Here is a 27,785-nt window from a genome sequence, read left to right on the forward strand (position 1 = left end):
AATTTCACCAAAATGCCAGGGGTAGCTGAAGTGACATCCTCCGCCCCTTGATCTCTGATGACATTACAGGAAGTGATGTCATTTGACCCTGCCCCCACGTGTCATCACGGGAAGTGATGGTGCATGACCTTTCACCCCTTGACAAAACAGGAAGTGGCATCACATAGCATTGTTCCTCAGTACACTATAATAAAATTATGGTTACGATATCACTGGAATTTGAGATACATTTCATACAAAAATGTATCACCATATGTAGCATTAACATCAGTGTGTATAGGCCCATATTACCAAATGACTGTGAATGTAAAACGAAGTCCAATGCAACAACCTGGACTACTGTACATAATTCGTGCTAAACTGCAAACAGAGCATCTTGAAAACGTCTCGCTTGTCTGTTGTCTTGAGCTCTGAGAAATATTTTTTGGTAGTAGCGCCTAATGTTACGGAAATTTTATTTGAAACTGAAAATGTAAGTGGTGGCATATGTGGTTGTTTAGAATTGTCTGCCTTAAATTCGTCCTTGTTTGTCATCCATAAGGTGAGATCTTCGCTATCCTCATACCATTTAATACATTCTGAAATTGGAACCAGTTAATACTATTGTAAGCCATCTTCAGCCTCCAACGCCTTTTGAACGCATCTCCTACACAGGTTTTTGGGCCGAATACTTCCTATGAGGGTCTTCTCACCTACCCAGAGCGCACACGCTTTCTGGCTGATGTAACTTGCGTACCAGTTCATTGCTTCTAGCTCGGGATCCCTTTGGAATGAAGTCACATTGGGAGGCGAGAATGCATTCTTTTGCTCAGGCCATGCATTTGAACTTATACAACTGCATATAAACAGCTGTAACAAAACAGTACAAATAAACAGGAAGCCTCATAAAATGCCTCCCAAATCATATGTTGTGCACGGCCCTATGCATCCTCGGGGTGATGACCTCCCACATCTTATCATCCTAGCTGCTGTCAATCCTCTGCACTTGCCTCGGCTCACCCTCCACCACTGGAGGTTGCACTTCACCTGCTGCTCTCAATGAGCACCACATCCCATATCCCATACCCCTCTCTTCTGAACACGCACAAGGCATCGTAGGTTTGTCTCCTCCCTCCCCATTGTCTCTTCTTTTTGTTGTATTTAATTATTTAAAATTGTTGTAATTACATTGTCTATCATCCCCTGTCCCCTCTCTGTTGCCCTGTGGGCACTTTGAAACAGTATTTGCTTCGTGTATAAGCGCCTAACAAGTGAACAATAAATACAAACATAAATACGTGTTTTAAGTGCTTTATCTGAAGCCGACATTTCACTAGCCCTTTTGCTAGAGAATCCCAATCGAGCCAAGGTAAAACTTTACCAACACGAATGGATAAACAATCGTGCCAAATGTACGACTTGTAAGGATTTTGACATCCATTTGTTTGGCTATAAAAGATTACGACACACGTCAGACTACTCGACGCAAATATCTACGTTTTAGATTAAACCTGTGGCACACACTGGATGTAATGGCTAGACGTGGGTTGATAATACCCGAACTAAATATTTGTCGCTTTTGCTCTGGCAGTTTACAGAAAGAAACGTTACAACATATAGTCATTGATTGCCCTGCATTAGTATCACAGCGACAATTATATCTTGTGAAACTGTTTGATTTATGCAAACCGGCTGACTCAGACACAATGTGGCAAAAAATCTTTGGTACAATTTCTCCAATTGGTTATTCCAAATGTGTAAATGTACGTTAAACAGCAAATTGTAGAAAGAATATTTTATTATTCTTTCCTTAGAATCAGTAGAACGAGAAATATGTCACTCTCATTTATTTTTCTTACTCATTTTTTTAATCATGCTACTGTCAGCTTTGTTTTAAAATGTAAATGCTGAATGTTGTATTTAATATATTTGAAAGGTGGACATTTTCAGCCAACCAAATAAAAAAAATAATAAAAAAACCCATAAATGCATGAAAAAAGGGTATGAACCAGACAGTCGGGGGGAGTTGTGGGGGTGTTCTTTTACCAATGTAGGTCATGTTTGCGAGACAAAGCACTGCAAAGACGAAATTACATTTTTTCATGTGAACCCTGGTCATTTCCCATGGGGGCGTGGAGGGAGAAACTACTGCGCAGATTGATATTTGAAGGTAGGTTATTCACAGCGAGCACGATGGTCTTTTAGGACCTGGAAACAATGAGGTCAAGAGACCTGTGATTCTAGATCACCCTGAGAGAAAGCAAAGACCTGTCTGCAGCAGAGGGATCAAAGGTGATGTGCACAAGAGAATAAGGCATCAAAGGGACAGCCACCTCTCTTCCCAGACTGTTAAATTGCGGTTGTGTCAGCAGTGATCAGGCAAAACAGACACACTCATTTTAGAATGCCAGAGCCAAAAACAAGAGCCACAAACCCATATAAAAACATCACTTAGTAGGCCGCAAAAACACACAGGATAAGTACTGACCCAAAGCATGTCAGCCCTTGACAATGCAAATACATATTTATTCATAATTTAGGTGTGGCCAAAACAATCTAAAGTGAGAACTATCGTAATACAAGGAGCAACACAAATTTCAGTGCACGTGTAACCTATTAATCACAGTACATACTTTAGAGTATTGAACACATTACAAAGGCCCTGTTAGAGGCGGCTGTCACAACTTTTGCTAGCAGATGGTCGTGTGCGAATTATGGACAAGGTTTTGGAATTCAGACCTTCACATTAGCACTCAGAAACGCAACCAGCCACATCACCCCAGTTTGCCTCGCCATACAAAGACATTCAAGCGCCCAGCCATTGATGGGGATATCAGCTTCTTTGTGCCGGAGAGAGTAACCCTTGACAACACAGATCATTTCCTGAACGAGATCCAGGCCAGTAAAACATTCGGTGATGGGATGCAAATCCTGCAAGGTCAAGAAGCCACTAACCTGTCCTGACAAGCAACCAAATTATACACAAAACCATTCATCCCGCTTGTGCTGCTATGCCGAAGACCTTCGCTTTCAAGCAGCTGAGTCGCATGCACTGCGACATCCTGCTATGGGCACACCCAGGGCATTTTGCATGCAAATCAAGACTCCAGGTCAGCAGTGCTGCGTTTTCTCATCCACCTGCTAGCCAGTAGAAGGCAGGATTTTGTTTGAACAGGTGAAAGTCAACAACTGCTAAGAACACTGTTACTGGGCTACTCTGCAATCCATGTCTAGGTAGTGCCGGTGTTTATTCCCGCCTCCCCAAAAAGTGCTGTGGCTGGACACTGGACAGCGACAGCCCTGGGCACAAATTAAGCACTGTGTGGCTATGCCACTGCCTGCAGCTTCCAGAAAAAAAACATTAAAAAAAAATATAGGAGGACGGCAAGGGTAGCAAATGTGACCACTGGTGACCCCCAAATGACATCCCTGACGGGAAGTCCATTCTACCCCCGACCTTGCATTAACAACAACATTCACCTCTCTACATAGTATATTCTTGGACAAGGCTGCTATGGGCTAAGGCTTGGTGTTTCCAGCTCTCCTGCTCCTCCCCTGCTATCCCTGTCCCTCTGTACTTCACTGGCCTCCCACTTCTTAACGAAATTTCAGGACATCCTGTGCTCACTCTTCTCTTCTCCCCTCCTTCATCCCTCCATGACTCTCAGGCCTCCCTTGCCCCCCTTCCCTCCTAGTTCTCCCCCATAAAACCAGTTAAAGTCTCTAGACAAGTCCTCTCTATGAAAGTCTCCTCCAAACAGGTGTTCCCCTGCTCCTCCAGAGCTATCAGGGAAAACATTGCCTCCCTTGCGCCAGCCTTGGCTGATTTCTGTAATCACTCCTTTGCCACTGGCTCCTTCCCGCTCCCCCTCAAGCACTCCCTTGTGCATCCTCCCCTCAAGAAACCCTCTGCCAACTCCTCCTGCCCAGCTAACTACTGCCCTATCTCCATTAGCCTCTTAATGGGCAAACTCCTGGAGAAGCTGGTCATCTCCCAACTGATCCAACACACTAAATCTGCGGGTTGTCTCCACGACCACCAGTCTGGCTTCAGAGCAGCCAGAGGCACAGAAACTGCTCTACTGAACACCTGTCAAGACTTGCTCTCAAAATCGCGATTCCAACACTTCATCCGTTATTAACCTTCTGGATCTCTCCTCTGCCTTTGACACAGTCAATCATGCCACACTGTCAAATCTGCTCTGTGTCACCCTTGTCATCACGGTCCTGGCACTGGATTGGTTGACCTCTGTCTTCTCAGTTCAACCTTCCCAGACTCAACTTGGCCCTTTTCTGTCCCCTATTACACTCTCCTCCTGCGGTGTCCCTCAAGGCTCTATCCTCTTGTTGTGGTTCTTCAACATCTATCTTGCCCCCCTGGCCCACCTGAGCTCCTCCTTCTCTCCTCACTTCCAGTGTTATGCAGACGACATGCAGCTCTGCTTCAAGCTTCTCTCTACTGCCTCCTCTTCCTCCTCTCTCATCGTTGACTGTCTGACTGCTATTCAGGCATGGTGTGCTGTCAATGATATCTGTCTTAATGCCACTAAGACTGATATCCTTCTCATTGGGACCCCAGCTCCCTCCTTCCCTCCTACCCTCTGGCTGCCATCCATGGGTCCCCTCCCCTCACGCTCTAGTGAGGAAAAAAACCTTGGTGTCATCTTCGACTCCTCTCTCTCCTTTTCTCATCACACTGCGGATGCCAAAAAGGCCCAATATCAGCTGCACTCTCAGATGCATTCTCCCTTTCCTCACCTTTCCCCAGAAACTCAATGTCTCCAGAGCCCTGGTCCTCTCTAGGCTGGACTACTGCAAAAGCCTCTTCCTGAACCTTCCTTTATCCTCCCTTCGCCCCCTTCAACTAACCCAGAATATAACTGCAAGACTTATCCATGGCCTCCAGCCAAGACACCGCATCTCTCCAGCCCTAGAATATCTCGACTGGCTCCTGGATGCTGCCAGGATCAAGTTCAAGACCCTTTGCATCATCAAGGCTTTTTGGGGCCTGGGACCCCGCTGCATCCAACTCTCTTTCTAAATACCTGCCTGCTAGAGCCCTTCGGTCTTGTAGCTCCAAATCTCTGCAGATCAGTAGCTTTTCTCAGCAGAGAGTGGGGAGCAGATCTCTCTCCTCCGCAGGAGCCTCCCTCTGGAATGGTCTCCCTGCCCCTCTCAGGCTGGAGACGGATCTCCTTAAGCTCTGGAAGCTCCTCAATACCTTCTTTTTCTCTTCTTCCTTCCCTCTCCCCCTCCCCTGCTAACCACACTGCTGCAGCAGTCACTGGCTGCCTGGTCCCCTCTGAGATCTACAGGGTACCAGGCCTCCCCACCCGTCCACCCTCTTCCTCCAACTTAGCATGCAGACCCTCAACCCCTTCACCCCATGCAATCCCCTGGCACTTGCCCTCCTGGACTCCCCTTGCACTTGCCTTTCCCCTTGCCCCCCTTCACTTGCACTCTCTCCTCCTTACCCTGTACTTCCCTTCCCACACTAACACTTTGCATTTACACAGACCAGCACCCCCCCTCTTCCTTGCACTTCTTGTTACTGCACTTGCACTATCCAAATGTCACACGGCCTAGTAGGACCGTTATTGTTATCTTCTCCCTTTTCCCCCTCCCTTTTCTGTCTTGTGGCACCATACCATTTGTTGTATAAGCACCTTACAAATATCCAATGAATAAATAAATAAACATGCTGAAACATGACCTTCAGTAGAATGACGTATAGGTATGGTTGGGAAAATAAGCCATCAATCTATCAGAATTGCCCGAGCTCATTCTTGAGTCCCTCACACATCAAGCCATACAACTTCTTCTAACTGTGAATCCTCCAAACCTGCCTTGCAAACACAATCCAACTATCACATCTTTCAACAAACTGCCCTTTTCTCCACAGAACTATGGTCCACCTATCTAGACGTACATGCAATCATGCTACCACAAAACATTACTGCTCTGCTGCATGCTTTTCCTTCAGCAAAGTTCTGTATTCCTAGAGTAGGGGGACAATATGCCACGTGCTGGACAAGCCTTGGTGCTCAGATACTTATGGCGATAGCATGCAGTATAAAAGCATATTAACTTAACATAACGTTATCCTAATGATTGCTTCAGATTGGCTGCCTATTGCTGAAGGGCTGAGTCCATGCATGTGATGGAAGGCTGAGTGCAGAGCAATAACATTGTTGTGACTGTCCATAGTTATCCTTCTGACTTGTAATTATAGGTATAACAATACCTGACTTGGTTTGCTTACATTTCTGTGTAACTATTTATTTGTATTGGATGATTTTTTTTTATTTGTATATAGATGTTCAATGCAATATATTCATTTTGCTAAGACTTGGAATAAAAACAAATGTGAACTTCTTCAATTGTAGCTCTATGATGGACCCAGTTCACAGTCAAATCTTATTGGCACTTTCTGCTCAAATAATTGGCCTCCGTCGGGTGGAACCACGGGTAGGAATCTTCACGTGGTCTTCCACTCTGATGAAAGCGGCTCCGGACCCGGGTTCCAGATGCAGTGGAATGTTAATGGTAAGATCTCTACAATTGTTGGTGGGCATTTGAGCTTGTTTGAATGGGTGCCCTGTGCTGTATCTGCAATGTGACAATTTCCAGGGATCCCCTTTGAACGCCTCAGTAATGTATCCACCTGTTCATGAGTGGACTGGAAACCAGAAGAGGCCCTAGATGCTCTTCCCACAGTTGACCCATATGCAACATGCAAGCTAAAAGAGCAGCATCTTAATTGTGTGTGCAGCATGCAGCAAAGAGGTCCAAGTGAAGAGGTCTACCTGGACATCTCAAGACTTCCCTATAGGCCAGTCCACCAATGCACCTGTTTGTATTCCTCCTGCTCAGGTTCATCTTCAACATATTGAATTTTTTGTAACTTCTCCACACAACTGCCCATCGTTTAAAATGCAGGCCACATTAAGAGTAAGCAATTACAATAACATGTACACTGAAAACCAAGCATGCTCAGTCCAACCACAACACATCCTGTTCACATCCGAATTGGGCTCCAATGTAATGGATTTCATTGGCAGGATTGTTTCAAAAATGTGCATCCCTAATGCATTGTTGACAATTCTCCATGACCTCCATATTGGATGGTCATGGAGGCCATTTTGGTGATGATTAAGTAACCATACTTTCTTGTGATCACATAATCATAAGACACGTGATGTTGGAGCCTCTCCTTTTAAACTCTATGGTGTTACCGGCACAATTGGATTTTACGAGTCTGAGGAAGCCTGAGCATTCAGACGGAACACATGACTTTTCTCCACCCGAGGGGTGAGTGCCCTAATGGCTGTCATAGGGGTGAATTAGTTTAATTTCATCTCTGTTTTAATAATGTGCTGTAATATGTCGTAATAAAGATGTTATTTTAAAAGCAGCAAGGTCTTGTGTGCTGGGGTTTTCTCTTACATGCCGTCAGTGTTTTTTTTTTAAGTGCTACAATCTCATAGGGGCATGTGTTTTTAACACATTACAAATTTGGCTGAATTCGCACCCCTAGCACCAGCCACGTTATGAGGTCCAGTGCTAGTTTTAGCTGAATTGGTTTGTTTAATATATATATATATATATATATATTCAGTAAAATCGAAAAACCCCTGATATTCGGCAGTTATGGTAAGATAAGCAACCATAACTCACTCCACCGTGCACTGCTAACACTAACACCCAGGACATCAAAGATGACATCACAAATTTCATTGATGACACCACTAATGACATCACATGTGCATTTACTTTTCATAAAAACTCTGTACAAGGGATTCTTATAATGCTGACCAAAAACTGTCATTGGGATAAATATCATGAGCTAATTAGTGCATTAAGCAATGCATTGATATAAATAGCATTCTATTATGAAGTTCTATCCAGTATACTAAGCTACTCATGCAGAAACATAGGCAGTGTGTGCAGCATACATGATGAAGGTGCCATATTCATAATCTTGCCATGTTGAATAGTGACATGATAACTGCTTTCTTATTAGAGTTTTGCGTACTGTGAAACATGTAATAAGTAGATAATTAAACTCACTTAATACATAATGATTACAGACAAAACACAAAGAGACAACAACACATACAAATATGACTATATACAGGGACAGTGAAGTAAACAAAAAAGCAGAAGTAGTAGCAGAAAGAGTTCATAACCTAACTGATTGTCTTTATGCAGAGAAACTATTGCTCTGTTTCAAAGCTGCTACTTACCATATGTATGTGTATCACATGATGTGACTGCACCCAAAGGAAAGGAGAGTGAGTATAATGTATACAAATATGAGCATATACAGGGAAGGTAGAGTAATAAAAATAAAACTATGAGAAAGTGCTGATAACCCTAATGATTATCTTCATACACAGAAAGGATTGCTCTCTTTCAAGCCTGTGTCTTCCGCTATGTATATATTTCATATGATGTGACTTGACCCTGAGTCTACAAATATAGTACCTTTTCAATTTTTACTTCCTGACTGTTACTGAAGAAAACTATTTGGCCTAGATATGTCAGTAAAGGGAAAAAAGGGAGAGCCAGACATGTGATGTCATCAGTGATGTCATCAATGACATTTGTGATGTCATCTTTGATGTCCTGGGTGTTAGTGTTAGCAGTGCACGGTGGCGCGAGTTATGGTTGCTTATCTTACCATAACTGCCGAATTTCAGGGGGTTTTCGGTTTTACTTTGAACCATAACGTCCCTTTAACAAAGTTTTTTCACTGAATTTCATAGGTTTTTAGTAGCGCGACTTAACCATAACGTCCCTTTTAACAAAGTTTTTTCACTGAATTTCATAGGTTTTTAGTAGCACAACTTAACCATAACGTCCCTTTAACAAAGTTTTTTTACTGATTTTTATATGTTTTTAGTAGCACAGCTTAACCATAATATCCCTGACTCTATATACATGTAACATAGAACATACTGAACCCCTAGCTAGTGATTTCGATGTCCGTGGACTACCACCATGTCCGCGGACATATCAAAAATCTGAGCGTGGTGAATGTAAATTTAAATAGTGTCCCCCATTTCCCCTTTGAGGTTGGCTCTGAAAAGAGCCGTTTTTTTTGCAGATGCTTGACAGACACCTGTTATTTTGTATTTTTTTTATTTTTTCTTACTTTACTTACTTTACTCCTAAAGTCTTCACATAACCTTCTCCAAAGCAACCCTTACATTCCAAAACAGAATGGCATTTCCCATAAAAGATAAGGAAATGCCATCTTCTTTAATTAAACAGCATTACTGGAATGAATATTCTCATTATTATAGAAGAACATACCAGCTCTAAGCATGAAGGCACACATGCCTCGGTTGATTACACACCTAGCATTGTTTTGCTGAGGACAAAAAACTGAACTATTGTCCCATATTGCCCTAGGTACTAATCCAGAAAAAAATACTTTGGCATTTGGAAGGATGTTCATTACTGCTTGAACCAAGTGTTCCAAATCTGCCAACAAAGTAGGGGCACTGACATAGCCCAAATGGAAAGCACCATAGTGCAAAACTACCACATGGGGACTGTTGATCCTGCCCATATCTTCACAAACTTGTACAATTCCCTGTACATTGCAATCAGGCACAGTGCTCCACACCACCTCCACTCCTGTAACATCGAAATTCTTTGAAACATGCCTGCATTGAGCATACTGTTGTAAACCATGCACAAACATGTCTCGGAGCACCAACACCCTAACTTTCTCCACTTCTGCCATCTTCACTACACACAGTCTCTTTGAACACAAATCCACAACCTCAACATTTGATTGGCTGATCCCTACAGTCTTCTTTCCATGCTTGATTTGCTGGAAAACCCCAGATGTAGCACACCCTGTCCGCGGACTGTGTAACTCTTAGACAGCCCTTCTACCATTTCCACTTCATTCTCTGTGCCATGCCCTCATTGGATACAGCTAAGCAGGCCCACAATACGGAGAACGTCCTGAGAACACCCCCATTTTGTTTATTTTCGAACATTTCAGGACACCACAGGTGTTCTTAGAACACATTCAACTTGCCAGCGAACAATACGGACAACGTCCTCAGAACACCCCATTTTCTTTATGTACGAACATTTCAGGACACCGCGAATCTTCTTAGAACACTTTCAGCTTGACAACAAACAATACAGACAATGTCTTCAGGACACCCCCTGCGAACATTCCAGGACCCCACGAGTCTTCTTAGAACACTTTCAACTTGACACCGAATCCATTCTGCTTATTTACGAACATTTCAGAACAGCCGTGTTGTCCGCAGACAAATCGAACACAACAAAAGCGTCTAGCACATAAAAAAAATACAACATTGCACCTATCTCATACTCCCCCACCCTCCCCAAACACTCTTACACACCAACACACTCCACTAAATACAATTTTTAATCCAAGTTTCACCGCGCTGTCCGCGAATGCAAGATGGCGGGCGCCACAGAAAATCTGATGCGCTTCACGCACCACGCCGTCCAATCAGCGAACACGTCAGATGTCCGCGGACATCGCGCAAGCCGCTCAGCCAATCAGGGCACTGTCCGCAGAGCGAACCGGGAAGTCCGTCCGCGAAGCGAACGGAGATATCACTAATTTGTTTGCCTTACATTTTGGTCATTTAAAAAAAAAGCTACTGGACGGATTTACACCAAATTTGCAAAAGCACGCTTTCAGGACCAAGCCCCCGCTCCTGCCGCAAATTTGGGTTAAATCCGTCCAGCGGTTTGGGCTGTAGGCATGCGCAAAGGTTTTTCCCATTATGTCTATGGGAAAAAACAAAAGTTTTGGGACCCCCCTATAACTTTACTCCCCCTGGACCAAACCTCTCCAAACTTTGCAAATAAATTCAGAGTGGGCCATATACTTTTTCAGTAAAGTATGGTGAGGATTCGTCCAGAGGGAACGAAGTTATAAGCCACCCAAAAAATGCTCTTCCTATGGAAACACCAACTTAACCATAACTACATGGACGCTACCGCGTCCATGTAATATATATATATATATATATATATATATATATATATATATATATATATTCACTAACAAAAACATTGTTAAAGGGACGTTATGGTTCAGTTGCACTAGCAAAAACCTATGAAATTCAATGGAAAAACATTACATGAACGTTATGGTTACAGGTAAAACAAAAAAAACAACGTAATTTGACAGTTATGCTAAGCTAACCAACCATAACTTGTGCCACCAGTCTGCACTGCAAGGACTAATACCCATGACATCAAAGATGCCATCACAAATCTCATTCATGACATCACTCATGACATCACATGTGCATTTAGTTTTAATAGGAAGCCTCCACAAGGGATTGTTATTGTAATGGTGGCAGAAAACTATCAAAGATTATTGGGAGAACTATCATGAGAGAAGTAGGTCATGGAGGAATGCATTGCTATATACACCATTGTATTGCACCCTCCTTCACTGTACATGAAGGAACTCATGTGCAAACGTAGCCATTGTCCGCACCATGCCTCATGGAAGTGTAACCTTCAAAATCTTTCCATGTTACATAGTGAAATCATGAATGCATTCGTTTTAGAGTGTAAGGTACTGTGAAACATGTAAGAAGTAGCTACCATTGCCTTTATAACTGCATAATTGCACTACTGCACAGAACCAATAAAGACACCACAATGCATACAAACATGACCATATACCAGAAAATTAAAGTAAGCTAAAAAGGATCAGTATTACCAGAAACTGTTCATAACATAACTGATTATCTTCATGCACACAAACCAGTGCTGTGTTTTACACTTTCCTCTTCCCCTATGTGTATATGTATCATATGATGTGAGTGAACCGTAAGGAAAGTAGTGTAAGAACTTATGAGAAGGGTGCCATACACAATTATAGAGTACAACGTCCTTTCATCGCAGGATGTTTTTTCGCTGGGTTTGTAACATGATTTTTTTGCTGAAAAAACGAATCACATTTTTTGGGGGGGTTGGAAAAATATATATATTGGGTGTGGGTGTTTGGGGATGTATAAAAAATTAAAGGGGCTGGGGACTTCGGGAGGTGGGGAGGGAACCCCCCCAAAAAAAAATAGATGAGTTTTTTCATTAAAAAAATCCACAGTAAAAAAAACAGTGAAAAAACTTCCCGTGATGAAATGACATGGAAACCAAATATAGAACCTTTTGAATTGTTTGTTACTGACTGTTACTGAAGAAAAGCACCTACCCTACTCATGGTAGTGAACAAAACAGAGGCAGCCACACATGTGATGTCATGAGTGATGTCATGAATGAGATTTGTGATGGCATCTTTGATGTCATGGGTGTTAGTCCTTGCAGTGCACACTGGTGGCACAAGTTATGGTTGCTTAGCTTACCATAACTGTCGAATGTCATTTTTTTTCTCGGTTTTACCTGTAACCATAACGTCCCTGTAACAACGTTTTTCTATTGAATTTCATAGGTTTTTGCTAGTGCATTTTAACCATAGTGTCCCTTTAACAATGTTTTTGTTAGTGAATTTCATAGGTTTTTAGTAGGGCACAATAAGCAGAATGTTGCTTTAGCATAGTGTTTTCTGTAAAGAGGATATGTATTTGGTACAGCAACATAACCATAACGTCCCGTTACCAACGATTTGTTACTAATTCCTTGGCTGCCCTCATGATAAATGTGTGGAAAGGGCAAATTGTCTGGTCTATGTATCTATTTGGGTTACCCCTTACTTTTCTGAATATTGTTGGCATATCGTACCAATTACAGATGCACAAAGTAAATGTTGTTTAGTGTGTCAGTAGGCTCTCTTTTTGTGTAAACAACGCATGATAAATCTGTGCCGCACACTACTGGCCGAGATGACTACCGATGAGCAATATGGATGTTTTCTAGGGAGACTGCACCTGGTTGGCATATGTGGAATCATGCTGCAAGTATCCGTAGGACTCTATTAGTGACCGCATGTCTGCATCTTCGAATGCATTTAAAGTAGTTGTGGAAGTGCACGTGTTTACGTTCCACACCTAGACCCATGCATAGGTCATCCACTTTATGCTTGTAACATCGCCCCTGTCGCCAGCCGTACGGATTCATGCAGTAGGCTACCGCATTTAAAGTACTGCTGCCGACTTCGTGGGTGGCTCTGCAAATCTACCAATGTGTGGCTAAAGTACTCCTAACGGTATAACGGCCACTGGTAAACAAGGAACAGCAACCTGCAGTGTCACTTGGGCGTGTTAAATGTCGCATTACTTTAATTTATCTGCTGCTTGCATTTCCATGACCAGTGAAACAGATACATTGTGTCTGCATTCAGCAGGGTGACAGAAAGTATCAAGAGGTCGCCTGCCGGTCGTACAGTTCACGAAAACATGCAACTGCTGGTGGGATAGTTTGTAGTAAGTCTGCAAAATGGCAAAGCTGGTGCATCTTCCTCACGCACATATTAGTGCAGGTAAAGGCAAGTAAGGAAACAACCGAATATGCATAGCGCAAACAATCTTAGTGGTGGTTAGAAAAGCGCTGTAGCTGCATGGGTCGCACAGAATAAATGGCTTCCTGCTGCACGTAACAAAGCTGTGTTTCGCGTTGGTGTAAAGATTCTTGTATTCCACAATGTATGTATATCCAGGAATGCTACCCCTAACACTAATGGCGTAGCAAAAAGTGTTTGTACTGCATGTGACAACAACTGAAATGAAAGCACAAGGGACCAGTGGGCAGGCTACCACCCTTCCAACAATTATCTAGGGTACTTTCATGTACAGCATTTTCCACATGTGCTGCGGGCAACAAGAGGGCCACTCCTGTGGGGCAGTGAAGCTGTAAAACAAACTTTGCAAGCCATATGCCGCGCTACAGACCCTTACCCGGGAAAAGGGCATTGTATTGTGCAGGTACTGCAACGCACTACTGTACAGATGAAAGGTACTTGGAAGTACAAGGGAATGGTCCTCACGGGAGCATTACAATCGCTGCCGCCTATGTAGGTGAGGGCCACCCAATATTTCCGTCTCCTGTCACGTCCCCTATAGTGTCCAGACAGGTGCTGCCCCTTCTGTACCGCACCTTTCCTGCCGTTCCTTCTGTGGCATGTGTGAGAACACCATAATAAATGAAAATGAACTGGCAAAGAAAAAAAAGATAAATAAAGAAAGCACCTTTCACAGACCAACAATGGAATTGCCAATGCACGCATGCAGGGTGGGAGGCGTGGCAGCGTGGTAAACACTGTAGTTCAATCGGTTAAACAGGGGGTCACTGTACAAAGAGGTTTCTTTACATGTTGCAGAACATTTTCAAGAGAGTCAGTGTGCAACACTTACAAAAAAAATATCACTACTTTCAAGAAGGGCACCAAGCCAATTTAGATGGGGTGTGCAGAAATCGGGATGGTTGGCATAGTAAGATGAACGTTATAGCTGGGTAAAAGTATTCGTGCTGTGAAACGTCATATCCCATGGGTGAAGTATGCCATTGGCACATGTCGAACAAAGGCACAAATACACTTCTTTTCAATGTACAGCGCTGTCTGCATTCACAGCCCAAATAGAAAATGACGCTGCCACATCGGTGGCTGCATAATGCGATAGAAACTTATGCAAGAGATCGGAAACAAACGCATGAACTGGGCAAGTGCCTTCTTCATCGTAAACAGCACTGAAACTCGTGTAGCATGCTGTGCAATTTTCACTGCACAATGAACAACAATAATATCTGCATGATTGCGTCTCACCAAAGTGTCACACAGAGAAACCAAAGTCAGGCACTTCATTGTAGCTACTCCATGGCACTACAAATGCACATGATAGATTGCAAAATGAGTAGCCACTGCACCGTGTTTTCCATTCACTTTCAGTCAATGTATCTCGGAATCCCCTAAAACCTGCACGCTGTGCCTCGTGAAACACGCAGCCATAACCGCACCCACTGCATTTCTGTCCACAAACACATTGTGTAGCACAGTCTGTCCGTACACACTACACCCATAAACTTTATTGCCCAATCCTGTAGCCTCTGCAGGCCCATTTCTATGGCCGTCATCTGCAAAAGGGGCGTATGTAACACGTGCCACCCAGCAACTATCACTATATTCGCAGACTTTTCATGCTGGACGCGCGCGGGAATGGGGGAATAACTTTCAAACAGTGGAATGGACCTCGTTCATTGTGGTGGCTCTTAAAAGACCCCTGTTTTTTTCTTTTTTTTAAAGGTGCTTTCCTAGAAGCACTTTTTTTTGCGGTTTTCATACGCAAATGTGTGTTTTCAACATCAGCTCACATTCTTACAATAGGGTCTTCAGTGCAGTGTGTAGATTGTGAAACAACATTTCTTTGCCACTGGTCGACAAAGACATGCCATTTGTGTTGAAAAGGTGTATGCATCACAAACCGATGTTCTCATTCTCACAGGAGAACATCCCAGCAGCACTCAAGAAGTCACATATGCTTCTGTTTATGAGACGCCTTCCGACCTCTGACTGACGACACAAAACATTGGAATACTTCCACACTATTCTCGGGGGTATGCATGAGAAAAGCACCTTGGCAGTTGGAAAAATGCGCTGCACTGCTTTCATCATAATCTTCAGTTGGTGGAACACACGGGAACAAGGCATGTAACCCAAAAAGAAGTCTCCAAAGTGCATGATCATAACATGTTCAGTTGCCGAAGAGGCCATGTGTTGACATTCTACAAGCAGTCTGCTGAAACAGCACGCTTCGACACTACACCACAAAGCGTCCACTCCCTCGAAAACAAAATTGCCAGACACGTCTTCTTGGAGAGCCTACACGCACAGATCGTCCACAAAGTCATCACTCATGATGGAAACTGTGCATCTTGCCATGTTTGCCGACCGCAGTACACCAAGTAATGGAAAAAGTGAATGCCGCCCTTTCCCGTGCCGCACACCCAGAGCACCTGATTGGCCAAAGGCCATAGTCCCATTGCCATTGGCAACTATAGTGAGAAGCGCAAAATGTGCCACGTGCCTTTCCCCAATGACCGTGAGGGCCGTGCCCTGGTGAAGCAGGAGGACTCCCTCTCCCTATTGGTGCTCTTTCCTGTGATGTACACTGTGAGCACCACTTGATAGGACAATCACTACAGTCCCATTTCCATAGGCCAGTATGGTGAGAAGTGTTGAATGTGGCACGTGTGGATCCCCAAGTATGTCGAGGGCCGGGCCCGAGTGAAGCAGGAGTCCCTCTTCCTATTGCTGGACACCCTAAGCATATGATTGGACAATCCCCACAGTTCCATTTCTGTGGCTGCCACCCGCCAAATCCCCGGAGAGGGCTTTCGTGCTACGTGCGAGCGTGGGGGAATAACTTGCAACCAGGGTAGGGGGAGTTTGTGGTAAGGGGCGGCTCTTAAAAGAGCCTGTTTGTTTTGTTTTTTTAGATGCTTCTACAGAAACACCTTTTTCATATTTTATTAGCTTTTGTGTTTTCTTATGCCCACATTAGTACAGTAAACTCTTCACTGCATCCTGTAGACGGGCAATATCAAACTGGGTAGGGGATTTGGTGCTCCATCGTAGTTTTATAAAGGGTTTTCTTTTTTTTTTTGATGTGCATGCGAGCATCTTTTTTTGTATTTTCTCTTTATATGCATTTCTGTTTGCCTCTCCTCACATTTTTACCTCATTCTGGTCAATGCTTCTTGCACAGTGTAAAAGAAAACGGCATTTCCAATGGCGCTCAAATAAATGCAATTTCTACGGAACCATATTTTGTGACCTCATGATCTCATAGTGGGTGGAGAACACGCCAGACCGTCTCCATATATTCACGCATAATTCTGTTTATGGCACACCTTCCAACCTCTGGCTGGGGACAAATTACACCATCATGGACCCATACTCCTCTTGGTGTTATGCATGAGAAAACAACCTTGGCAGTAGGAAAAATATGCATCACTGCGGTCAGCAACCTCTTCATGTGACGGATTAATCATCCACATGACATGTAACCCAAATGTAGACTTCCATAGTGCACCACGGCAAAGTCAACGTTAGTTACGGATGCAACAAATCTGCAAAGGTGAACCATCCGGCCGAAACTGCAGTCACCCTGACAGACCCAGAAAGCGTCCACTCCTTCCAACCCGAACTTACCAGCAATGCCTCTTTGCACACAAGACCTGTGCAGATGGCGCACAAAGGTATCACCGACGATAAGCACTGTTCGTCTCTCCATCTCGACCACCCTCACGACACAGTATTGGGATGAAATGGTACCGCCCCTTCCTGTGAGCCACACCCTAAACTCCTAATTGCCTATTTCCCACAATTCCATTTCCCTTTCCAGCCTGCTCATAATGGCAGGACGTGGCACGTGCACTTTTCCATCTACAGTGAGAGCCACGGCCCGGTAAAGCACATACAATACTTCTTCCCTTTGCACAGTCATTTTTGCAGCACTCCCCCATTGGGTGCTGTCAAATTTTCAAACACGCATGCAGCAATCACATACAAAGCCTCTGCATTGCCCACTGTCATTTCTATACACCACTCCATATTTACTGTTAAACACTCTCAGTACACGTTCCGTTTGATTGCAAAGACCCTCCACCGAAACCTCTGCTAAAGAATGCACGATTGCAGCATCCACAAATAACCTAAGACGCACCCAGCACACCTTTGTGCAGCCCTTTCCACACCCACCACAACACTATACATCCAAGCAAGAGACCATGTGGTCACCTATCATTATGCAAAAACGTAACATACGTAGCAGCACTTCTACCCAACTCCCCCACACCATAAAACACCCATTCACAAAAACATGTCACACTTAGCAGAATCCACGAACATACCACAGCCTGCACCACCCCTACGCACTGCCATTCACAAAGTATTGTGTCACTGGCAACCTATGCACAACAGCTTCACAACATTGGGCCTAAGTCAATAAATCTGCACACAGCAGAGTAACCATCCACATATAAACTGCACTTCAACCATACCCACTTCCATACTCACATTACGTACATACTGCACCCTGTGGCCACACTACACAACTTCTCACTGCACCATCTCCTGCCGCACACCAAATACTATAGCATGTTGCAACTATCACCACAACCATGGAACACACAATAAACGCTTTGCAACTCAATTGTGTTGCTGTAGCACGTTGACAATGTGCTCCACACCCGTTCTCCAGAGATCGTCACCCTGTGCCTCATGCACTGTCAATTCTGCATTTCTCCAGTGGGTGTGCTCCTTGCACACCTTCCCTGCACCATAATGCAACCATGCATGTCAGCATGTCACCAACTACCACTATACACATACGCACCATTGGCACCAGCACTCCAAACCAACCTCCCCACCACAAAGGTCATGCACAGCGTTACATGCAACAGTTACCAAAATGTATATACATTACACTGTCTCCGGCACTCCTACGTCCTTTTCATTCACATACTATTGTCTTACCCACTTCCACTCAGAAAGTATTGTGTCACTGCCAACTTAACCACAAAATGTTTTACAACATTGCCCATCCTGCAAGCATTGTGCACACAGCACACTATCTAAGCACTTATAAGCTGCCCTTCAACCATACCCTATACTATACTGACATTATGCAAACACTGCACCCAGTGCCCACACTGCGTGACTTTTCACTGCAGCATTTCCAACCACAGCGCACCGCCATGGAGCTATGCAGCAACAAAGGGCAACAGTTACCATAATGTACAAACAAAACACTCTCTCCTGCACCCCTGTGCACTTTCAATCACATACTATGGGCGTACCCACTTCCCTTCACAGAGTATTGTCCCACTGCCAACCTACCCACATTCTGTTTGCAACACTGGCCTATAACGGCTGAAATGTGCTCCACAACCATTCCTTACATGTCACCAACCTCTAACTGATGCACAGTCAAAAATGCATTACTGCCGTAGGTGTCCTCAAGGCCTAAGCTCTTGTGTGCATGGCCTACGGCCTACGGCCTTTGGCCATGCACCCAATAGTCTAGGCCTTGAACACACCCACAGCAATGTAATGCCACCATGCATGTCACCATGTAAGCAACTACGACAATCCACATACACACCACTGCCACCAGCACTCCTACCCAACCTGTACACCACCATGGAGCTTTGGAGCAACAAGCCCATGTGGGCCGGTATCATTGTGCACTTCACCCCAACTCCCCCACACCATAAAACACCCACTCCCAAAAACAGGTCGCAATTAGAAGAATACACAAACATACCACAGCCTCGACCACCCCTACCCACAGCCATTCACAAAGTATTGTGTCACTTACCACAACATTTTCACAACATTGGGCATACTTCAACAATTCTGCACACAGCATAGGCCTTCAACACACCCACAGCAACCTAATGCCACCATGCATGTCACAATGTCACCAACTATGACCACCCATATACACACCACTGCCACAAGCACTCCTGCCAAACCTGTGCACTGCCATGGAGCTATGCAGCAACAAATAAATTGTAACAGTTAACATAATGTGCAAACAAAACACTCTCTCCTGCACCCCTGTGCACTTTCATTCACATACTAAGGGTGTACCCACTTCCACTCACAAAGTATTGTGTCACTGCCAACCTACCCACATTCTGTTTGCAACACTGGCCCTACTGAAACCAATCTGCACACACCACACTATGCAAGCACCATACCCTCTACTGGATGCAGAGTCAAACATGCTTTCCTGCAGTGGGTATGTTACAGCCCTACGCTCTTGAGTGCATGCCCTACAGTCTACGGCCTATGACCTTCGGCCATGCACCCAATAGTCTAATCCTTCAACAGACCCACCACACCTTCATTCACGAGGTCGCCGCAAACAGGTCGCGACAGAAGCTATGGGGCCGTTACAACAGCTGCCTCCAATCACCACACAAAGTACTCGCCTACATACGTCACATGAACCACTTGATGTCCTGGGTGTTAGACTTAGCAGTGCACGGTGGTGGCGCAAGTTATGGTTGCTTAGCTTACCATAACTGGCAAATTTCAGGGTTTTTTCGGTTTTACTTGGAACCATAACGTCCCCTTAACAAAGTCTTTTCATTGAATTTCATAGGTTTTTATTAGCGCACCTTAACCATAACGTCCCCTTAAAAAAGTATTTTCATTGAATTTCATAGGTTTTTATTAGCGCAACTTAACCATAACGTCTCCTTAACAAAGTTTTTTCATTGAATTTCATAGGTTTTTATTAGTGCAATTTAACCATAACGTCTACGAACATCTGACTTCATTGCGAACCTTCCAGACAGTGCCAAATGACCATATGCTGGCACACGGCATGATGAGGTGTCCGAGAACCCGTCCGCACTTCACGATAAGATCTGTGCTTCGCGGACCATTCGGAACTGCATTTGATACTGATCTAGGAACTTTCAACTTCAAAATTTCCCTTGCACAGCTCCAACACCTATTCCTACTCATCCATTAACAATCTAGTACACAGTACATACTTTTAGCAAAACTGCTATTCATCTTAAAATGAAATCAGCTAATGCCATCCCTCCTCCCCAAGAGACACCACCACTGCTGTAATCAAGGAGCATGAGAAACACTGCCCCTACCTTAGAAATAACACACGTGCAACATTTCCCCCTGTCCACCTGCCCCTCCATATTAGCGTTTGGTGCCCCTTGCCTCATTTCTCTACCCACCTATTGTCCTAAACTCTCCTGCCCAAAAAAAAAAATGCATCCAAAAACAATAAAAGAAATGTTCCTTTAGGAACCACCTTTCACAGTTAAAAATAGAACTAAAAAAAACTTATAGACTCCATCTACTTTATATTTCTCAGTAAAGTACATAGACTCAATAAGATTTTCCAACATTTCCATTTGCATTTTGTGTTATGCTAATGGCAATATTGTGGTGTTTATCCCCCATTCCAGGGATGGAACGGTGGATACCGGCCTGGCAGCCCAAGTTATCAGCCCAAGCAAAGCGAGAGTGGATAACGAGGTCTCCGGACCATTATTCCCCCATTCCAGCCTCTGGAATGGGGGATGAAGGCCATTAGCACCCTATGTTCTCAAAGTGGGAACCCCGGGTGCTAAAAAAAGGATTTTTCTTCCTACACCGGGACGCATGCCAAGATGGCCACCATGGAAAGGGAAGGCGGGGTTCCGTACAGGGCCCCTCTTCACTTTCCATGGCAGCCTGCAAAAGGCGAAAAGAGAACGCTATGACCATATTACCGCAAACACATTTTTCTTCCCTTTCAAACCTATTCCAATTTCGAATAACTTTACCACAAAGCCAGTCCCAGGTGGACATGGCCACTTTAACCCCTTGTGTTGTCCCTCATGGTCATGGCCAGTAGCCTGATTGTCTGGATCATGACCTTATTCCATGACCCGGGCAATCTGGCCACTGCTCATGGACACAAGCTACACCTCAGTCACCAAGGGTAAATCACTAATATTTGTACTTACATTATGACACTTGTCAAAAATCCATTCAGACTTTAGGAAAACATTTATATCTAGATCTATAATCTTTTGCAAACCTTTGCGTAGATTTGTCAAATGGCACCACATTTATAAGCCTTTGCAATATTGTGTGACCCCCCTCTAATTTTGCCCCCTCTTGACAAAATCCCACCAAACTTCGCAAAAACATTTATATCTAGATCTATTATCAGTTTGCCAAAATAAGTGTAGATTCGTCAAATTGCACCTCATTTATAAATCTTTACATTATTTTGAGACCCGCCCTCTAATTTTGCCCCCTCTTGATTGAATCCCTCCAAACGTTGCAAACTCATTCGGAATCAGGTTGGGAATATAATTGCAAAGTTATATGCCATCCAAAAACTGGCCCCAAACATTTGACGTGTCCCCGAACTTCTCAGGACTGTATCCGAACATCCGAACTGTTCTCGGATTTTCGCGACAAAAAAACACCAGTTTTTTTGCTTCTTTAAACCAATCCCATACCATCCTCATCACCCTCGCATATCCAGAGATTATTTGATAAGTTTGACAAGTGCAATGTTGTGTTTTTTAATATGTTTTTACCGCAATGTCCATGGACACTGGCCACTGTCCGTGAATCCAAGATGGTGGGCGTTTCCAAAAATCTGATGCACTTCACGCTTTTCACCATCCAATCAGTGGGCGTGTCCGATGTCCGCGGACACCACGTTGCCCTCTAAGCCAATTGGTGTCCTGTCCGCAGAGTGAACAGGGAAGTGTGTCCGCGAAGCGGACACACATATCACACATTTTTTGAGACCCACTTTTCGGTCATTTTAAAGAAAAATACACTACGGATTTTCACTAAATTTACAAAAGCATACTTTCAAGACCAACCGACTACTCCTGCTGCAAATTTGGTGAAAATCCATCCAGCGGTCTGGGCTGTAGGCGTGCGCAAAGTTTTTTCTCCATTCAGTCTATGGGAAAGAAATTTATTTGGGGACCCCCTTGTAACTTTTCTCTCCTTGGACCAAACCTCACCAAACTTTGCAGAAACATTCTGAGTGGGCCACATACATTCTTTGCAAAGTTTGGTGAGGATTCGTCCAGGGGGAGCGAAGTTATAAGCCACCCAAAAAGTACTCTTCCTATGGGTTTAGCAACGTAACCATAACTACATGGCCGCTACCGCAGGCCATGTAATATATATATATAAATTGGTCTGACCTTGCCGGATTTAATTACATGTGACTGGCATCAGCACGATGTTGCATGTTCAAATGGCAGATTTTTGTAATTTATTCAACAAATATAATAGTTGTCAACACAAGATTTTCTATACAGCGATCTAATTCAACACACTGTCATCTCCCTGAATCTCCACTTTGTGATATTTTCTGGGAAGCTATCATCACCTTTCAGTTTATAACTTTAGTTCTCAAGTTCATATTTTTATTCAAGTTATCTCATCAGATAGGTTTTCTCATAAACGTTTGAGCACATTTGATTCATCCTTGTGAGCATTATGGTTCCTGGGATAATCAACAAAATTGATCCTCTATAAACCTAATGGCATGCATGATTTTAACTTTAATAATCTTCACATTTCTTCTTGAATTTACGTGTGTCAGTTGGAGTTTTATTTTCCATGTGTTCATTTTCTTCCAAGTTGCAGAATGAACACATTTCTCCTTGCAGCCCTGTTTTAGTAAACTGTACTCACACTTATTGGCCTAGTTATTCGAATACAGGGCCCATTTAATTTTGTTTTTTACTTTTTCTGACAACCTTGTTGGGGTATTGGGCAATGTTGAAATGTACATGCTGGCCTTTCATCTGCCAGTCAACAGTATGCTTTCAAATTACAAGAAAGTATTTCTGACTTTTAGGCCTCAGTCAGCAAGACACAGTTTCCTTTTGTCTTGGGGCCAAATTTACCCCACAAAAGCAAAAGGAAAGTTTGGGGAAACAGGAAATATGTTCCTTTCTCTTTGAGCCAATCATTATAGCAGCATTTTCGAGTTTGTCGGTTGGGGAGATGTTAGTTTGGCATAGACAGGAAAAGTGTTGCATATGTTATGTTATGCTATGTTGATTTGTACCGTGCACTGATAACACCCAAGGGCAGTCTCCAAGCACTCACGTGGCTCTGCAAGAAAGAGGAAGGGGTTGGTTAGTGAGGGAAGAATGGCAGGATAGGTCCAGAACCAAGAGAATGAGGCGTCTGTGTGTGTTGGCTTGCAGATGGTAGGTTGTGTGCACTGGCTTGTTGTATCCATATGGGTAAGGTCCAGTGAGTGGGATGTTTTCTGTGTGGTTGTTTGTTGGGTTGGGGTGTGTCTGTATGTTTTATATGTGGGTTTTATATGGAGATTGCTAGTATTTAAGGCTGTGTGCACTGGCTTGTTTTATCCGTATGGGTAAAGTCCAATGCCTGGGATGTTTCTATATGACTGTTTGCTATGATGGGACCTGTATGTGTTTTATGTGAAGATTGGCAGGTGTTAAAGGTTGTGCATACTGGCTTGTTGTGTCAGTACGGGTAAGGTCCAGTGTCCGGGTTTGTTTGTTGTAAGTGTGTGTTGCTTGTGTTGAGTGTGTGTTCGGGTATACGTTGGCTAGCCCAGTCGGTGTGTATAGTGTTTGGGTGGTGTGTTTGAGGAAGTAGAAGTGGGGTGTTAGTGCTTTGGCGGCCCGCTAAATTCTTCATGTGGCTAATCTACACTGTCCTATCTGTTGTGACAAATGACTAATCTCCATAATTCTAAGTCTGGCACATGGCTAAACTTCACAGCTCTATCCAAGTGTGACGCATGGTCAATCTTCACAATTCTATCTAAGTGTGATGCATGGCTAAACTTCACAATTCTATTTAAGTGTGAAGCATGGCTAAACATCACAATTCTATCTATGTGTGACACATGGTTAATCTTCACATTTCACTATGTGTGACGCATGGCTAAACTTCACAATTCTATTTAAGTGTCACGCATGGCTAAACTTCACTATTTTGTCTAAGTGTGACGCATGGCTAAACTTCACAATTCTAAGAGCGATGCATGGTTAATCTTCACATATGTGTAAATCCCTGCTGCCCTTTAGAAAGGTTATCTGCATAACACTGCTAGTGGTCTGCACATTTTCCTATTTGGGTGACCTTAAATAATGGGTGTTGTGGAATTATCGGGATATCGGCATTCACCACACTAGCTGAGTTGTGGACATGGGTTGGTCTACTGGCCTTATGAGTGAGAAGGGAGGACAGATGGGGTTGTGAGGGAGGCTGGTGGAGGTTGGGGTCAGTTGTGAAAGGGACCTTGAATGCCGAATGGGCCCAGATCAGGACAGAGGCGTAGGGTTGCCCCCCACACATCACCTGGGGAGACTACAAAAGCCCAGCACCTCTATTAAGGATAGAGAGGCCAACTAACCGATTCCACTAACAATTTCCCCTTCTGCATACACCCCTCAAGCTCCAAACCAAATACAACCACAGACCTACAGCACAACAAATAGCACAAACTTCACTACATTGCAACAAGAAAACAAAAAAACACACAGACTCGCACAATAGCACACAACGACTACCGGCCGCAAACACCCCAGGCCCAGCCAACGGACCCACCGGGCTGATGCTGCCAACAGCATATCACTGCGCTCTTGCACTTTTCCAGCTTCCTCCCACTAAGAGCTGCCAGAGCACCAGGTGACCACTCCGGTGGTGATAGTGCGCGGTACAAATGTCCTTTAACATTAACATTAACATAACGCTTAGCAGAAATAATGAAGATCATATCTGCAAACACTTTGATAGAATAGATTTACTATTCACCTTGCAGCAACGTAAAAATGCTATTCTGTTATTCCGCTTTTTCTTCCTGGACGGTGTCTGGAGTTAGGTGGGTAGTTGGGATAATGGGGTAGTGTGACATAAAATCCCCTTCCATTTTCAATCCAGTTTGCAGAGTCCTAAAGAGTTTAAAATGCACCTTACTTCAATAAAGCTATAATCTTTTCAAGAGCCTGTGTTGTTTTTTTCGTTTTTGTAACTGACTGAAATGTCATTAAAACCACTGTGTGAGCAATTAAATAAGTAGCTCTCCTGCCCCTCTACACTAGTACATACCTTGAGACTTTGCTTGCCTACGCTATATAGCATCACGGAATAGAAGCATTTTTTTGTGACATGATTGTCGATTGGTTCCACTTTAAATTATTGTAGAATGCTGATGATGTTGTTCACTGCAAGTATGCATGGCCACTGTTCATTATAAATATTCCTCCAGAGCAAAGCTCTCCTTAAGTCAACAAATGCTTAGTTCATGTTTTTATATGTAGTTGATGTGTGTTGAAATTGACTAAACACTCAAAATAAAAACAAATATAAACATGGACATGCCAATTTGAACATGTCACCTAGTGTGCACTGCTATTACAGTTCATTTATTTGACATTATTTTTCTGGGTCACTTAAAGTTTGATTTCGGTGATTTGTATGGATGTTGTGACCTTTAATTAATGTAAAAGCAGAAGGTAGGGTGTTTAGGTGAGTGGTGGGCAAAGAGATAGGTTGCCATTGCCAAAGGATTGTTGCGATGTAGATTGGTGAAACCATGCTCTCGGTGTGGGTAAGCATCTAAGTACTGAGAAATAAGTCTTGTGATTGGTGCTTCCTGACAGATGGTATAAAGACGTATTGTAGTAGCTTTCATGGCCATGATTATTGGGGGACAGCTTTTGCCAGAGCCATTGTTTCTGCAAAAATGTACCACTGCGGTCCACTCCTTATTGGGGTGAATAAGGATGAACTTAAAAACCTCAAGTTGTGCAGAATAGCGCAATAAGAGCCATTATGGGCCTACGTAATTTTGCGCATGTGTCTCAAGTAAGAAGGAAGCTACACTGGCTACCAATTGAGGAAAGATTTGAGTTTAGGCTGCTCACTATTACTTATAAAGCACTTTCCGGCGATGCTCCATCTTACATTGTGAACAGACTAAAAGTCAAACAGGTTGCACGTACACTGCAATCAAGTGGGAATAGGAAGCAGAATTTCCCAAGAACCTCTTTGGAACTAGTTGGAAAGGGTGAGTTCTGGTCAAGTGCCCCCGTGAAATGGAATGCCTTACCAGCAGCTGTAAGAAATTGTCTGACATTCAAGGAGTATGAAAATAAACTCAAAACACTTTTAATTAAATTAATTTTAGGTCATTTCTCTTAGCATTGGATGTGCTATAACCAGGTCTTGCGCCCGTATGCCTCCGGGCCTTTTGGTTGAGCATAACAAATAATGTAATGTAATGTAATGTTGGTAAGAATATGGATGCAAGGGTGTTAACAGTGAGTGAATACTTGATATACTTTAAGCACAAAGTAATGTAGGTGCAGATGGTTGCAACTAGAGATTAGATTTTCCTGTAGGTTGCTACTATTGAAGAATATTTAATGTAGGAGACTGAGCGACAGATGTCTGTGTTGGGTCAATACCCATGTGAGAACTGAGATTGGACCTATGCAATGGTAAGGGGCAATTTGCATCTATCGCCCCATTAACTGGTGAGTTACGACCCTAAAAGTTGGGCCTGGTGGGCACAAACACTGATGGGTGCTGGGATTCTTTCATTACTTGTTTGGCTTCTGTGTTCCGAGTGTCTGCAGTTTGCTCTTTTTTGTTGGATGTTTGTTGGTGTTGACTAGTGGGTTTGATGGTGTTACGAGCCAGCAAGGCTGTAATTCTGGCTTTACATGAAGAAATGCTATATGTGTCAATTAAGTGCTCCAGCTCTTTGGCTATTTACCTCATCATAACTTCTGGGGAATTTCCCATGTCCTCATATTGGGGTTGTGCATTACCATCTTTCCCAGTTGGAATGATGGCCTGGAAAACCCAAGAATTATGCAGTAGGTGTGGAGTCATACAAACTCAGAATCAGTGATGGAAATAGTCAAAGTGAAATGCAAAACCCAACTTTATTAACATCCAAAATAAAGCAGGACAGCAAACAAAGGGCAACTACTCTCAAGAATGAATACAAAACAAGGACTTATAATCCAGACAATCATCACAACTGATGTCACAATACAATTTGATTACAAAAAACCTATGGGGTAAGAGGATTGGTTAAGGGATTTGAATATATATATTCTAGATGGGTTAAACTTCTGATTAGAGCATCACAATCTGATGGCTCCTCCTGAGACCACCTCTAAATTGATAATAGTAAATACATGTCATCTCTCAAATATATAATTGGTTGGCGCAACACATACTGGGCGGCCTAACATTGGGGGTCCTAATTGGTTGGCAGTCTACTGACCAACCTTGGACAACTGACAGGTCATCAAGACATGAGCCAGACGGG

At 43.5% G+C, this 27,785-nt stretch overlaps 1 protein-coding gene across 1 annotated transcript in view; it reads left to right on the plus strand.

The window, feature by feature from the left end:
* Positions 1–27,785, plus strand: part of CUBN (cubilin) — a 1,794,835-nt gene that overhangs the window by 711,722 nt on the left and 1,055,328 nt on the right. The window contains exon 28 of the mRNA XM_069648353.1: positions 6,366–6,525. Coding sequence (XP_069504454.1) covers positions 6,366–6,525 — 160 coding nt within the window. The remainder of the gene's footprint in view (positions 1–6,365; positions 6,526–27,785) is intronic.

The sequence above is a fragment of the Ambystoma mexicanum genome, chromosome 2q (assembly GCF_040938575.1).
Source record: "Ambystoma mexicanum isolate Mex_15411 chromosome 2q, UKY_AmexF1_1, whole genome shotgun sequence".
NCBI classification, from domain to species: domain Eukaryota; kingdom Metazoa; phylum Chordata; class Amphibia; order Caudata; family Ambystomatidae; genus Ambystoma; species Ambystoma mexicanum.